Below are 15,011 nucleotides of genomic sequence, written 5' to 3'. Positions count from 1 at the left end.
ATTCTACACAACCGACAAGCTTTGGCAAGTTCCCACCAATCAGAGACTTCACCAGAGAATGTTAATTTAAGTTGCAAGTGGTTGGTAGTAGTATGTTAGTCGGCTTGAACCTGTATCAGTGATTGCTGCCACTCCTCCATGTTTTACTGCCAGTCATGACATCTGTTTTTAGGGATGAGGAGAAGAGTGTGCAGGTGTGAAAATCATCAGTAATCATTATAATATTAGGATATTGTAACCTAATATTATTTAGTATCACTGTTGAAAATGAGGGAAAGTAGTTCATTCCCTCTTAAAAAAAAATGTATATACACAGTCTGTCCCTTGCCTTTTTTAATTTTTCATATAAATATATACATATTTTTTTCTGAATCTATTGTTACATACCCATTCATTCAACTGGTAGCTGATTGGTTTGGTTTATAAGAAAACGAATGCGGAATTTGCTTCTGGAGCCACTGAAAAAGGGGGCGGGCACGTTTCAGCTCTATTCATAGTATTCTGTTACATCGCCACACAGCCATCTTGGCAGGAAAATAATAGATGATTGTAATAAATTAACAGGTGATTATAATCAAATGACAGCCACAGCCAATGAGCTGTCTATACTGTAAAGCAGCAAGTGACACCATGGGAATACTATGAATAGAATAACAGTAGAGTCCTGTGGTCCCTAATACATCCATGTGTGGTCCTGTGTTATCTGCATTTTTTCCCGCCGCGCTTCGTGATGACGTTTGTGGTACCCGGAAACAGTGGCAGAGTGAGCCCACTTCGCCTCTCTCTCCTCTCTGCCGTGCACGCACGCGGGCTCTGCTGCTGCATCTGCTTTGATTGTTGTGGCTTCTTGTCATCCGGTGAAAGTTGGCCTCACAGTCAGTTGATTTTATTTTGCTTTAATATTAAGGAATTATGGCAGACACTCAAGAGGACAAGCTCTACAAAGCGGAATATGCTAAAAGTGGCCGCGCATCATGCAAGAAATGCAAGGATAACATCGCTAAAGACTCGCTGCGAATGGCCATCATGGTGCAGGTAACGACGTCTTGAGTCTTCTGCAGAAACCAGTTAGCTACCACAGGGGCTAGCTTGCATGCTATTTGATAACTTGCTTGTTTAGAAAATTAGCTGGCTTGTTCTGCCCCTCTCTTCAGCATTAATCCACCCACTGAAGACTGCGAATGTGTAGTTTACAGTGTGGTTTCAAATGGTTTCAATAGTTTAACGGAAGGCCCTTGTTAGCATTTAAATGGCTAACATTATCTTTTGAATGTGTTGCTCACAAAAGAACCGTTCAGCTTGACTTGATGTGATTCTCTTATCTGGAATTACGCATCCTGTGCCATTAGAAATCACAACAAACAGCGATTCATGGGTTCACGACTTAATGAGGATTACCACGTCATGTAAGCATCCTCAGCCTCATGTTGTGCCTCCTAGTCTAGGACAGTTCAAACAATATGTGTGAATGGGCAACTCTCTTAAAAGCAAGAAATCGGAGAAACAACGTGATCCTATGCTGTTATCAAGATGTAAAATCTGGAGCTGCTCCACAGAGAATGAATTAAGAAACGTTTTAATGGTGATTGCATTTACCACCGTGGGATTATCTGGGGACACGACCCCATTTTGTAGTTCAGGACTGACAATGCTACTGTTGCTTAAAGCTCATTGTAGCAGAGACAGACAGGCCTGCATCATCAGTATGTGCATAAACAAAACCAAAACCAATCTCCTGATTCATCCTCTGTGGAGCAGTTCCAGGTCCTCCATCACTGATTCTGCCTCAGACTGAAAACAGATTGAATCCCTTCTAATCAACATCAGCAAGAGCACAGATTCATCACTTCTGAGCTTGTAGCATTTTTATGAATAGCCCCATTTCAAAAAGCCATGTCTGTCTAATTGTCTGTATTTATGCTTTTCACTGCATTATTAGCCTATATAATTATGAAACCCATTATATTGGTCTTATTCCTGTTTCTTCTAGCAGTATTTCCTTTTTTTCCCTTCATACTAGTGGTTTTCTGTTAACACATGTTGATCCTTTCCTGTCTGCTCTTTGTCCCCCAGTCCCCCATGTTTGATGGGAAGGTTCCCCACTGGCACCACTTTTCCTGTTTCTGGCAGCGGGCAGCAGCTCAGTCCACTGCGGATATCGCTGGGTTTTCTGACCTCCGCTGGGACGACCAGGAAAAGGTCAAAAAGGCCATTGAAAGTGGGGGAGCCACAGGAGGTCAGTGCTCGACCTTTAACATTTGACTTTCCTCCTCTCTAAAGTGATTGGTAAAATATCACGAGTACAGGCACTGCACAGTCCCAATGTGTGTTCATGGCGATGGCCAATCAACCTAATTAATGAGTTTATTGGGATGTGATCTGAGCTCTCTGGCTCTATAGTTGATCATCTGACCTAATCTCATCTATGGAGAATACAGTAAGGCTACTTGGCTTGCTAATTAACGTTAGCAAATAAACCATTAGCAAACATAGCTTATAACATATTACATACACAGAAGCACTGCTTATATAACATGTCTTATTATAAATGCCAGAATAGGGGTCTTCTTATCAAAAATAATGTAACTGTACACATCAGCATACACCACTATAGAGCAAATCACAGGAACCAACAGGTAAATTCTTCCATTGTGAAAATCCTTTTGATATGAGAAGAGGATTGCCAGCTAAGGTGTGAAGACTCATAGTTAAGATTTAACTTTCATAGTAATACAACTTTTACTTCCTTTTATTAATTAAAGAACAGACATGATTTGTAGAAAAAGCATTTAACCACACCGTGTCACCCTGTTTGCCTGACCTGAATTTACCTCTCGATCACCATGGTGCGATGGAAACAGCGCTGTGCTAAAACAATGAACAGTCTGTTGGCTTATTTGTTCCGGTGAATATATTTATAATATGTTCAGAAGGGACTTTGTACATAATATTGCCATGACACTACTGGCAGCTGTTCATTGTCTTGAGATTGACAGTCGAATATTTTTCCTCTCATAGGTAAAGGGGACCAGAAGGGCGGAGCTAAAGGAGAGAAGACACTGAATGACTTTGCGGTGGAGTACGCCAAGTCGAACCGCAGCACGTGCAAAGGCTGTGAGCAGAAAATAGAAAAGGTTAGCAGAGACTTTCATTTGTACACACCAAAACTACTGTTTGGTGTTTGGATACAACAATAAATACCCTGCCTGAACACCTGTACAAAATGTGCATGTAAATGCGTAGAAAATTATGGATTTATTTTATGGATTTTTAATTTTACCCAAATAAAGCACAACCCTGGCTATTAATACTATCAATGTACATGTTATGAACTACATTGTGTATTATGTAAGTCTGATTCCATTGTGTTATTGAGTCTTTGACCCTCTGGTCTCTCCTTCAGGACCAGATTCGTGTGTCCAAGAAGACTGTGGACCCAGAGAAGCCCCAGCTGGGCCTGATAGACCGCTGGTACCACACGGCCTGTTTCGTGGGCCGCAGGGAGGAACTGGCCTTCAAGCCTGAATACAACGCCGCCCAGCTGAAGGGTTTCAACGCACTGCGGGCCGAAGATAAAGAGGATCTTAAGAAGAGGCTTCCCGCTGTCAAATCTGAAGGGTGAGAGGGAGGGTAATCTCTTAAATGGTGCAGGTTGGAATAGTGGTGCTGTTACAGCATAGGTACAAATTACATGGCTGATGTATGAGGAGAGAGTGGATGCTTTGCCTGATGGGTAGCATCATAGTGTTCACAGTATTTACAGTATTTTATGTGTCTAGACTGGTCAAGTTCTAGCCATTTAGGGACCCCAAGTCTGCTCAGGTCTGCGGACAGCGGTTCCCCCTCCATCATCACCCGGGGCCCCCTTCTAAGCCTCTCCGTCACCCATGGTCCTGCAGCACAAGAAGATAGACTTGAAGGTGTCCCGGAAAGCCGTCATCGTGTAGGCGTACAGGAAGGGGTTGACGGCGGAGTTGGCATGTGACAGGATGATGGCGGTGAGCAGCAGCTCCAGCGGCACGGGGCAGTGAGGGCAGAGCAGCAGGAAGCAGTTGATGATGTGGAGCGGGATCCAGCAGACGGTGAACAGGAAAAGAACCAGGAAGAGAGACATAGCCGTCTTCATCTCCCGGCGCATGCAGGCCGCGGCCCTGGCTTGCCCCTCCCCTCCGCTGCCGTGCTCGGCCGCGATGCGCCGCACTTGCCGCTTGACGGTGGCAAAGATCTGGGCGTAGATGAGGAACATGACCACCAGGGGCGCCAGCACGCACGCGAAGAAGTTGAAGTAGACCATGTAGGTCATGTCCACCACGAAGACGAAGAAGCAGTAGCCTGAATCGGGCGGCGTCTTGTGCCAGCCCATCAGCGGCACGAGGCCGATGAGGAAGGCCAGTACCCAGGTGCCCACGATTACCAGCACAGCGTTGCGAGGCGTCATCAGCGCCTGGTAGCGGAAGGGCATGAAGATGGCCACGTAGCGCTCCACAGCCACTGCCAACAGGCTGAAGATGGAGCTCTGGGTCAGCATGATCAAAACACTCAGCATCAGCAGACACAGGTAGAGATTGTGGCGCGGTACGCCCATATCGGTCAGGATGGCACAAGGTATGGCGAGCGCGCCCACGCAGATGTCAGCCACCGCGAGCGATACCAGGAAGTAGTTGGTGACGGTGCGCAGCTTCTTGTTGAGGCACACAGCGGCACAGACCAGCAGGTTGCCCACTGTGGACAGAAAGGCAATGACCAGCTCAGCGGCCATGTATGCCACATTAGGGGAAACCACCAGGTCAGCAGGGGGAGTTGGAGGAGAGAGGGAGGAGGAGGCATAGGAGGAAGAAGAGGTTGAGGAGTTCCAGAGAGGTTGCTGGGAAGGGGAAGGCAGGTGGTATGAGTTTCCAGGTAGGAGGAAAGTGTTGAGGTTCAGCAATGCACTGGTGTTCTCCATAGTTGTCCTAAAGAGAGAAATAAGGCAAAGTCAGAAGTTTCAACCTTGAATGCTGTATGGATATTTCTTCCTCTTGCAGCATGATGATAAAATACTTGAATTACTCACCGAGCTAGCCTGGTTCTTAAACCGAATACAAGTGGTAATATTCACTCTTCACAGTCACTCTTGGAGAGTATCGTTACTCAAGAGCCAAGGCTGCATCGGTGTGATCCTGCAGCCATCCTGGTGAAGTTCTCCTGCCCTCACATTAAAGATCACACACACACACACACACCTCTGTTTAAGTGATGCTGAGTGGCTGGAGGAGGCTGTTTTATAGATTTCCTGACCTCCCCTTGGGTTTTCTGATGAGGGATGTTTGTCATGTTTCTTGCACTCTAAAGGATCAGACAGCCGACTCCTATGGGATGGTCATTAAGTAAAATATGTGTGTTTTTGTCCGTGTGTCTGAGAGAGAGTGTGTATGTGTGTGTGTGTGTGTGTGTGTGTGTGGGTTCAGTGAAAATCTCATGGGGAGCTGATTTATTTTGTTATTATCAGGGCAGGGAGGGTGATATCAATATTGAAGCTTGGGGACATGGAGGCATGCACCAGCTTGTGTGTGCATGTCCATTAACTGATGGGGCTCTAATGAATTTGCTTAATGAATAAAGGTGTCGGATTCGGGCTTGTTTTTCCCTGACCTTGGCTGTTGTCCCGTGTCCCTTCTGGCTTCATTTAGGAAGTTCATTTGGAGGTTTTGTCAAGGGACATCAACTTAATCTATCCACCCTGTTTTCTAGTATCCATGTAAAATTTGTCAAAAACTGGCCTGAAAGAGAACTGTTTTCATTTCCCATTTGCTCTTGCAGAAAGAGGAAGGGTGATGAGATGGACGGAGCATCAAAGAAACAGAAGAAGGCAGAAGAGGAGGAGAAGAAAAAGCTGGAAGAGCAGTTGAAGGTTTGCCCACTTTTTCCCCTTTAAAAAAAAAATATATATATCTATATACGTTTTGACACAATATGTCATGGTAACAGCACATAAGTTTGGTGAACCTGTCTAGAATGATGACTTTCCTAATACATTGTGTGTGTGTGCACATCTACAGGAACAAAGTCAGCTGATATGGGGAATCAAGGACAAGCTGAGGAAGTTCTGTTCCACCAACGACATGAAGGAGCTGCTGATTGCAAACAGTCAGGAGGTTCCTTCAGGAGAGTCCAATGTAAGGAGCCAGCTTTCATTTTCTGTGGATCTAAACTTCTACTGTAAATAATTACTTGGCATTTAACAAAGTCTAGGCAGGCTTGAAATGGTTACTACGTTTACACATGTAGGTAGTCAACTAGTTGAATTATTGTGTATAATCAGCTATGGTTACACTTGTCATTTCAATGTGATTTTCAAGATATTATTCTAAGGCTTGGATTTTATGAGATCACATTGTTTACGTTTGGCCTGATAAATATGATATTCATGAACTTATTCCTTGTATTATACTGATAGAGAGTAAGAAGCTGAGTTTTCTGCTCATGGGAGTTAAACTGGTAGAAGAGTCTTTTATTTGATAAGTCACATTGAAACGACAAGTGTACCCCTAGTCCCTGTTATTCCAGACACTGGTATAGTGACGCTATTCCGTGACCGGCACGCATGTGTTGTTTGATTGACAGGTGGTGGACTGCCTGGCAGACGGCATGGCTTTTGGGGCTCTCGAGCCCTGTAAGGAGTGCAAGGGCCAGCTGGTGTTCAAGGGCGATGCTTATTACTGCACCGGGGACATCTCGGCCTGGACAAAGTGTGTGTTCAAAATTGGGACACCCATTCGTAAAGACTGGGTCATCCCCAAGGTAGGTGACCTCATTCCAGGGCTTCCTTTGCTTCTCTGTATAATATTCCATTACCACACAGAATCACCAGTAGGCAAAAAATTATAATGACAGCCATAGCTAGTGAACAGTAATGCGTCATATTGGAAGGAAATACAATATCCATATAGTTGTTGTACTTTTTATTGGCATTAATTGAGCATGATATTAGGCATAAAACACTAGTAAACATTCTAATTATATTGAGGTTGTCCTTCCAGGAATTCCATGAGGTTCCCTTCCTGAAGAAATTCAAGTTCAAGCGACAGGTCAGGTTGTACCCCAAGGTGGCCCCCACCCCGACCCTGAGCGCAGCCTCAGCCGAACCCCTGGCCAGTGCCTCCAGTGCCCCCACTAGACCGCTGCCAGAGGGAGCACCTGCAGGTGAGTGAAGACACCTTTATGTTTCTGTTGTGCAAATATTAAAATATTATAAGAAATCTGGATTTGAAATCCTCTCTGTATGCAGACTGTTGCTTCATGGACAGAAATCCTATGAAGTATTCTTTTTAGTTTCGTCAAAACTGCAACAATCAGAGGAATTCAAACATGCCAGATATTTGATCAGTTCCCTTATGTTATTATTGATCTGAATTTTGAAAATGGACTGAGTTTGTAATATGTTTGTGTGTTTGTCTCCTTGTAGACAAACCTCTTACTGGTATGAAACTGGTGGCCGTGGGCAAGCTGTCCAAGAACAAGGATGATCTAAAGGCCGTCGTAGAGGAGCTGGGCGGGAAGATAACTAGCACGGCCAATAAGGCCGCTCTCTGCCTCAGCACCAAGAGTGAGTAGCCAATCAACAAGCGAGAGTTAATGTGGGGCAGTAACTGCTACCAATTGGTGTTAAGAGCTTATCTCATGAGCAAAGGTAATATAATGTGTCTTTACAATGTGTACAACAATATTTCCCAGTTCTCTAACATGCACTCTCACTCTTGTTTTCACAGAGGAAGTGGAGAAGATGACTAAGAAGATGGAGGAGGTGAAGGAGGCCGGCGTACGTGTGGTCTCTGAGGATTTCCTCACAGACATCAAGTCGTCGGGCAAGGCCCTCCAGGAACTGGTCTCCCTGCACGTCATCTCACCCTGGGGGGCAGAGGTCAAACTCGAGGCCCAGGCTCCGCCAGTGGCCTCCAAGTCTGGAGCCGTGGCCAGCAAGAGCTCAGGCAGGGTGAAAGAGGAGGAAGGTAAAGGCTGTTGGTTGTTGTTGATGTATATGTAGTGATTTGATAATAAAATAATAGTAATAATCAGAATATGATATCAATAGAATGGAAGGAACTGGATCTCAATAAATGTATCTACACTATTACAGGTGGTAGCAAGTCCAAGAAGATGAAACTGACAGTCAAAGGAGGAGCTGCTGTGGATCCAGACTCGGGTAGGTGTGAGTGAGTGTGAGTGTGTGTGTGCGTGTGTTAGTGTGTGTGTTTGTGCTTGCGTTACCATCTTTTGGCAAATCTAGACTAAGCCGCTAGTTGTCTTGAGTACCTTGCGTGGGTAAATCACCTTCTCTGACTTGTCCTTCTCTTGGTTGCTCAGGTCTGGAGAACAGCGCCCATGTCCTGGAGCAGAGTGGGAAGATGTACAGTGCCACACTGGGTCTTGTGGACATTGTCAGAGGAACTAACTCCTACTACAAGCTGCAGCTGCTGGAGGATGATGTACAGAAACGGTCAGTGTCACTGCAGAAAATCAGGACCTTGATTAACAAATATCTATATAGTATATGGATATTTATGGATATAGAGAAGCACTGATCTGATGGACCAATTTGGCTGCAATAATATAAAAGAGTGATTTGCACTCAAGATGCAGATTCTTGTAGTCAGAACTCCCTCTACTCTATCTTTGACTACTCATGTCAACATCTGAGATAAAATCTCCCTTGTTTTTTGTATGTATAATATTAGAAATGCGTATCTTATACACCAAAAAGCAGTACTTTTTGATTCACAACCCTATTTTACGTGGATTATGGCTGATATTTGCACTTTTCTAATTGGTTTTAACTCACTAGCTGTAGCTTGCAAATTGCACTATGGGACTGTATTTGTTCCTTTCTCATTATTTCCTCCCATTCTTGCCATCTCTCCTCTATCCATAAACTATCCATAAACCATCCATTAATCAATCTAACTAATATTATATGGCTTACACCCCCATCTGTCGTGTGTGTAGGTACTGGGTGTTCAGGTCATGGGGCAGAGTGGGCACCACCATCGGAGGCAACAAGCTGGACAAGTTCCACGACAAGAACTCTGCCATGGACAACTTCCTGGGTGTGTACAAGGAGAAGACGGGCAACGCCTGGGGCTGCACCAACTTCACCAAGTATCCCAATAAGTTCTACCCTCTGGAGATTGACTATGGACAGGTACAGACGCACACACAAAATGCACCAATTAACACAAAACAAATACCTACCTCTTCAGTTTCTAGCTTATGGAGCCTGGGCAGTCGTGGATATACAATATTTTGCGACATGATTATTCTATATGATATATGATTATCTATACATTTGTGTAACAATTTGCCCATTAGTGTGGCCCTTCTGTTACTCTGTTTGTTTTCTATACCTGATTGGTTTTGGGTGTCTTGTTTTATTTACCTGATGGACTGTGGTGCTCATGTTACCGGACAGGATGAGGAGGCAGTGAAGAAGCTGACGGCCTCCGCTGGCACCAAGTCTCACCTGGCCAAACCTGTCCAGGAACTGATCCGGATGATCTTTGACGTGGAGAGCATGAAGAAGGCCATGGTGGAGTTTGAGGTAAGACTTTGAGATTGGTGGCAGTACGTGTGTGAGAAAGAGAACGCCTGAGAGAGGTTTTAATCTCAATTTAGGGCATGTTCATACTGTTCTGCTTTTTCACATACTACCACTTCCTTTTTAATGGAAAAAAACTTGGAAAAAATGCAAAAAACTGCTTTGGAAAAAGAACCGCGTATCACTTGTTTTTTGGCAGAACATTCTTAAGTGGAGAAAAGTTCAGGTTTATTATAAAGAACCATGGCATACAAATATGATACGAGATGCTTTTTACAACAAAATTGTGAAAATGGTCAGCTGTTTAGAGGAGTCCACATGACATGGACCCCTATTATTGAGCCGACCAACTACAATGAAGAGGTGGGATTTTGCTGCTGAATACAGATGTACTGATGTTGTAAAGGAAAGAAGGCATGTCGTGCATGATCCCACTTCTTCATACTAGCAACACAAAATGCAGTTGGGGCAATGCTTTTTCTACAAAAGAGGAATAGTGTTAACACTCCCTTAGTGTGCACAGTGAAGATTTTATTTTTACATGCCACACATCAGTATAATATCTTCCATTATCTCTCTTCTCCTGTCTTCAGATTGACCTCCAGAAGATGCCCCTCGGAAAGCTGAGCAAGAGACAGATCCAGAGCGCCTACGCTCTCCTCAGTGAAGTGCAGCAGGTCAGCATCCAACAGCGCCTCCCAGAGGGACATCCCGATATTGACCTTTCTAGTGTGTCTCCACATTTAACTCTGCTTCAGGAAATGTTAACTGGAGCAAGTCCTCATTTCAACTTACTTAATAATATTCAGATTGTCCACACTTGATATGTGTGGCGGTCATGTCCTCAAGGTTATAGTATGGAAATGAACCGCTACCATTTGCACTCCCAAAAACTAGTGGTGTGTTTTGTTATACTCAATATATGTCACTATGCGCAATATGTAGATCTGGATTTGTGCTATATATTTCTTGATTTATATACTGTGTGTGCGGATGCGGATTTGTGTAATGTTGTTCTTTCTTTCTTGATTCATATAATGGATATAGAGGATATTACATATAATTTCTCATGTTTTTAGTTTACTATGCCAAATGTTGACTTGTATGGGGGCATAGCATTCATTGTAATTGTACATGGGGTGACAACAACACTGTTATTAGCCTGTATTGTAGCATTTGTTATGCTGTTTATTATGTCGCTAGTTGCTGCTGTGACAGTTGAATTTCACACTGGGATAAATAAAGTAACAATCTATGATTCAATCTATTTATCTATAACCTTGAGTTGCCTTCTCTCTCATCCTAGGCTGTGTCAGACTCTGTGCCTGAGTCCCAGATCCTGGACCTGTCCAATCGCTTCTACACCCTCATACCTCACGATTTTGGCATGAAGAAACCTCCACTGCTCAGCAACTTGGACTACATTCAGGTAGGAACACACCTACCTCACTTTATGGTTTTCCCTTTTTTTATCCTCTCACTGATATATACCCATATAGAATTTAGGAATGTAAATGGTCTTATGCTATATGTAAGACATTTGGCTTCTCAACGGTTTCAAATGGGTCTCGTAACACTAGCATACATCACTCAAATGTGCATTCATAAAATAGTCCTAAATGTAGCCAATGCCGGACAATTGGACAAGCATGGAGGGTACTGAACCGTTTCTGTCCCACTGTCCAGGCTAAAGTTCAGATGTTGGACAACCTGTTGGATATCGAAGTGGCCTACAGCCTACTGAGAGGAGGAGCCGAGGACAACGACAGCGATCCCATCGACATCAACTACGAGAAACTCAAAACCAAGATTGAGGTGAAGGGCTTTTCCAGCTGTTTTGTGACCGACTCTTTCATAGTCATGGACAGTGTTTTGTGCAATCCTTCATTGTTTTAGTGAATATAATGTTCAACTAAGTGAATGTAATACTTGCATTGTAACAAAGTTTGTAGAGATTATGTGATATGTTTATTTGTCTATTATCTCACAGGTTGTTGATAAGACCACGATGGAGGCTGACACTATTTTGCAATATGTCAAGAACACACACGCTGCTACGCACAACACCTATACACTGGAAGTAGAAGACGTAAGTTATTAATGGGACAAGCCATGTTTTTAACAAGACAACCACTATATTTCAATATTGTTCTGTGTACATGATTATTATATTGATTCTAGCACAAACCACGTGTTGGTTCTTCTGTGTAGCTCTGTTGCCGGGTGTAAACTCTCACCTGCCTCTGTGTTTCCTGACTTTGTTCCATCTTTCAGATCTTCAAAATTGTTCGGGAGGGAGAGAACCAACGGTTCCGTCCCTTCAGGGACCTGCACAATCGCCAGTTGCTGTGGCACGGATCACGCGCCACCAACTACGCTGGTATTCTGTCTCAGGGTCTCCGCATCGCCCCTCCAGAGGCCCCAGTGGTGAGTCTTGCTATACTGTGATGTGTATATTTGTACTAGATTTTCTAATTATGGTCAGGCTGAGTTAAAGACTGTTTCAAAGGCTGCACCTGCCACTTGCTCTTATGCAACAATGCAATACCTCCCTTTTCATATGTGCTTATGTTCTACAACCAGCTTATGTTTTCAGTGCATTTGCTCATATTCACTTCTGTTTTAATTTAGATGGCATTTGTGTTTCGCTTTACTCTCTCTAGACCGGTTACATGTTTGGCAAAGGTGTGTACTTTGCCGACATGGTGTCCAAGAGTGCCAACTACTGCCACACCTCCCAGTCAGACCCTGTAGGCCTCCTACTGCTGGCAGAGGTTGCCCTCGGCAACATGTGAGTGACAGTGTGAATTCTTCACTGCATGCTGAAATATGGGGGTTCCTTGACTTATTTTTAGTGCTTCTTGACAAAATATATCTCTGTGATGGTGTAAGTGAATGTGTGTCTTGCTGTTTTTTTGCAGGCATGAACTGAAGAAGGCCTCACATATTACAAAAGTACCTAAGGGCAAACACAGTGTTAAAGGTGAGAAACCTTGCATTTTTTTTTATAAAATGGTTCGTTATACAGTATACTTTGTCATAAGTGTCTCATGAAAACTGAAATGGAATTTGGTTTTCATGGCTCGTCACCATGGTACTTGGTATGTGGGTCATTATGTCGTCATGGTGGCATCTGTTTATGTGTAAACACATTCTTGTGAACAAAATAACTCAAGAACAATAGATGAAAAAAATGTCATACTCAAACCACAGGTTCCTCCTACAGAGTAGATGATCTACCGTGCTGCATACATTTGCATATTAACTGTTTTTCTTCAAACTGCTACTAGTAACCCTAACTCCTTAATGCATTAAGATAAAGAGTTCATATTAATATTACCCACATGTTATGTGAAGACAATTACGTTGACATAGAACTGTTTGCTAATTAATGCATTAATTAGCTTAATTAATGACCTTATTTACATAATTGGTTATGTTCAATATACCATAATAATTATGCCGTGACATTTGGCAGCTCAAGTGCTTCTTGTTAATATAATGTTAATGTTTTTCATTCACTCTCCTTCAGACTTTTACTCATTCATGTTTTCTTCTTTCTTGTTTGCAGGTGTGGGTAGAACTGCCCCTGATCCAGGTGCTAGTGTCACTTTAGACGGGGTGCAAGTGCCTCTGGGAAAAGGAGCCAATACTAACATTGATGACACAAGTCTTCTGTACAACGAGTATCCTTTAATTTTCACCACCTGGTTTATGAATTTTAAAGTATTTTTGTCCCTAAATTATTCCATGTTTTTTCTGCTCTGCTATATAATGTATTTTCTGTCTCTAAAAAGTGCAGAGCCGAAAAGGTAGTGACTCAAGTGTATTTTGTAGCTGCCAACCTATAACAAATTGAGCTTTCATTACTGTTTCCAGCTGTCTATTTTGCCAGGTTCTCACTACATGATATTTAGCCTGATTCTAGGCCAGATTTTGGCATTCCGATTTCAAGATTGGGTGGAGTCTTTGCTGACTTAGCAGCAGATATGGGGAAGTCTGCGCTGATAGTCAGCATGGCTATCTTGTCATGTGAGAGGGTTTAAGGACTCTATTGCCTCCGGATCATGCTGTAAACCGGTCTGAGGCACCAATTGAAACCCTGCTGTGTGAGATGGACAAGCACAATATTCTCTGACCGAGACTGGCAGCAGCAGCCACTGAGCGTTGAGCTCAAAACAGGAAAAAAAATACAAACAGGAACTGAGCGAGTTGCTATCTGTCAATGTTTGGTGTTGTACTATCTTGTGCTAACCACAGTCCTGCAAAGGATTTGAATGTTGCAGTGCTCTTTTGGTGGAGTTGTCAAATGTATGATCTCTATATTTAGCTTGTCTAACTTTGTGCATCCCTGAAGTACTGTGCTTTCTATTTTCAATCTGTTTGGACTTTATTAGTCGTATAGTCTGTGGACGGCATTAGTTTTCCTTAACCGTTGCTCCTCCAGGTACATTGTGTATGATGTGGCGCAGGTGAACCTGAAGTATCTCCTGAAGATCAAGTTTAACTACCAGACATCCCTGTGGTGAGAGGGGCTGCAGCTAAACCCTCCTTGATGGATACAAAGAACACTGTTGCCTCCAAATGCCTGGGCTCCATTCTCTGCAACAGAAGATAACGTTTGGCAAAGGACTGATGCTACACCACGCTTTGTATTGGTCGTTGGAAATCCCTAGTCACTTTATTGCTTCCACATCAGGTTCATATACTAGCTGGCAGCCTTCCTTAGTATTGGTATATTGCATTAGGCACTTAAGTACCTAATTCAGACTTGCTCGTAAGACTGGAATTTACAGCTGAACACGGTGGTTGAAGTGAGGTTCATACTGTACGGAAAGATTTTGGTTTTGAAAGAAAACAAGACATGGTTAGCGGTTTTCTGTCTCACTCTAGGTAGTCTTTCATGTTAGAGTGATCTTATTTCTTCATTCTTTAATAAACCTGCGCAGTTAATAAGGCATAGTGCTGCAAGTTTAGAATGTTTTGAGTCATGCAAACAACCAAACTGCAGACATACACAAACCAAGGTTGACGTTTTACTCGGGCTTCCCAGTAATGGAACCACTAAGATTCAGAAGTTTGGTTCAAAGGTTCTGTACGAGGTTTGACATGTACATATTTTGTTTTGTCGTTTGTCTCTCAAGCTGTCTTCCTTGTCAAGAATGACTCTATTAAAAAAAAAAAAAAAGTAGAAAAATGTGGTTAGTGTTTAGGCCAAGTATTCTGTAACAGAAATGATTGCCATTATATGATGTGGTACACTTTTCTTAGTCTTTTTGTTTCTTCGCTTACCTCACCGAATAAAAGCCTTTTGAGAATCCCTGGAAGAGTTTATGCCAAAGTTTGTGTGAATTATTTTTTTATTTTACTATTGTACTGTATATGTGATCGTTATTGGAGCTGATTTCAATCTAACCCAAATCTGTATATCAATATAAAA

General features: G+C 43.0%; 2 protein-coding genes across 2 annotated transcripts; one reads left to right on the top strand and one right to left on the bottom strand.

Moving 5' to 3' along the window:
* The first annotated feature begins 847 nt into the window (after positions 1–847).
* Positions 848–14,890, top strand: parp1 (poly (ADP-ribose) polymerase 1). The gene is made up of 23 exons (XM_071917771.2): positions 848–1,035; positions 2,074–2,236; positions 3,019–3,134; positions 3,404–3,618; positions 5,800–5,890; positions 6,039–6,155; positions 6,604–6,780; positions 7,020–7,182; positions 7,445–7,585; positions 7,749–7,988; positions 8,117–8,182; positions 8,344–8,476; positions 8,983–9,178; positions 9,446–9,574; positions 10,165–10,248; positions 10,878–11,000; positions 11,258–11,386; positions 11,562–11,660; positions 11,846–11,998; positions 12,235–12,362; positions 12,493–12,554; positions 13,143–13,257; positions 14,019–14,890. Exons 1-23 carry the CDS (start codon positions 913–915, stop codon positions 14,098–14,100), a joined length of 3,045 nt encoding a protein of 1,014 aa, XP_071773872.2. The 5' UTR covers positions 848–912; the 3' UTR covers positions 14,101–14,890.
* Positions 3,869–4,810, bottom strand: adorb1a (adenosine receptor B1a). The gene has a single exon (XM_071917742.2). It carries the CDS (start codon positions 4,757–4,759, stop codon positions 3,869–3,871), a length of 891 nt encoding a protein of 296 aa, XP_071773843.1. The 5' UTR covers positions 4,760–4,810.
* Positions 14,891–15,011: the final 121 nt, after the last annotated feature.

The sequence above is a fragment of the Centroberyx gerrardi genome, chromosome 18 (genome assembly GCF_048128805.1).
Source record: "Centroberyx gerrardi isolate f3 chromosome 18, fCenGer3.hap1.cur.20231027, whole genome shotgun sequence".
NCBI classification, from domain to species: domain Eukaryota; kingdom Metazoa; phylum Chordata; class Actinopteri; order Beryciformes; family Berycidae; genus Centroberyx; species Centroberyx gerrardi.
This window is presented reverse-complemented; position numbering and strand designations above follow the sequence as displayed.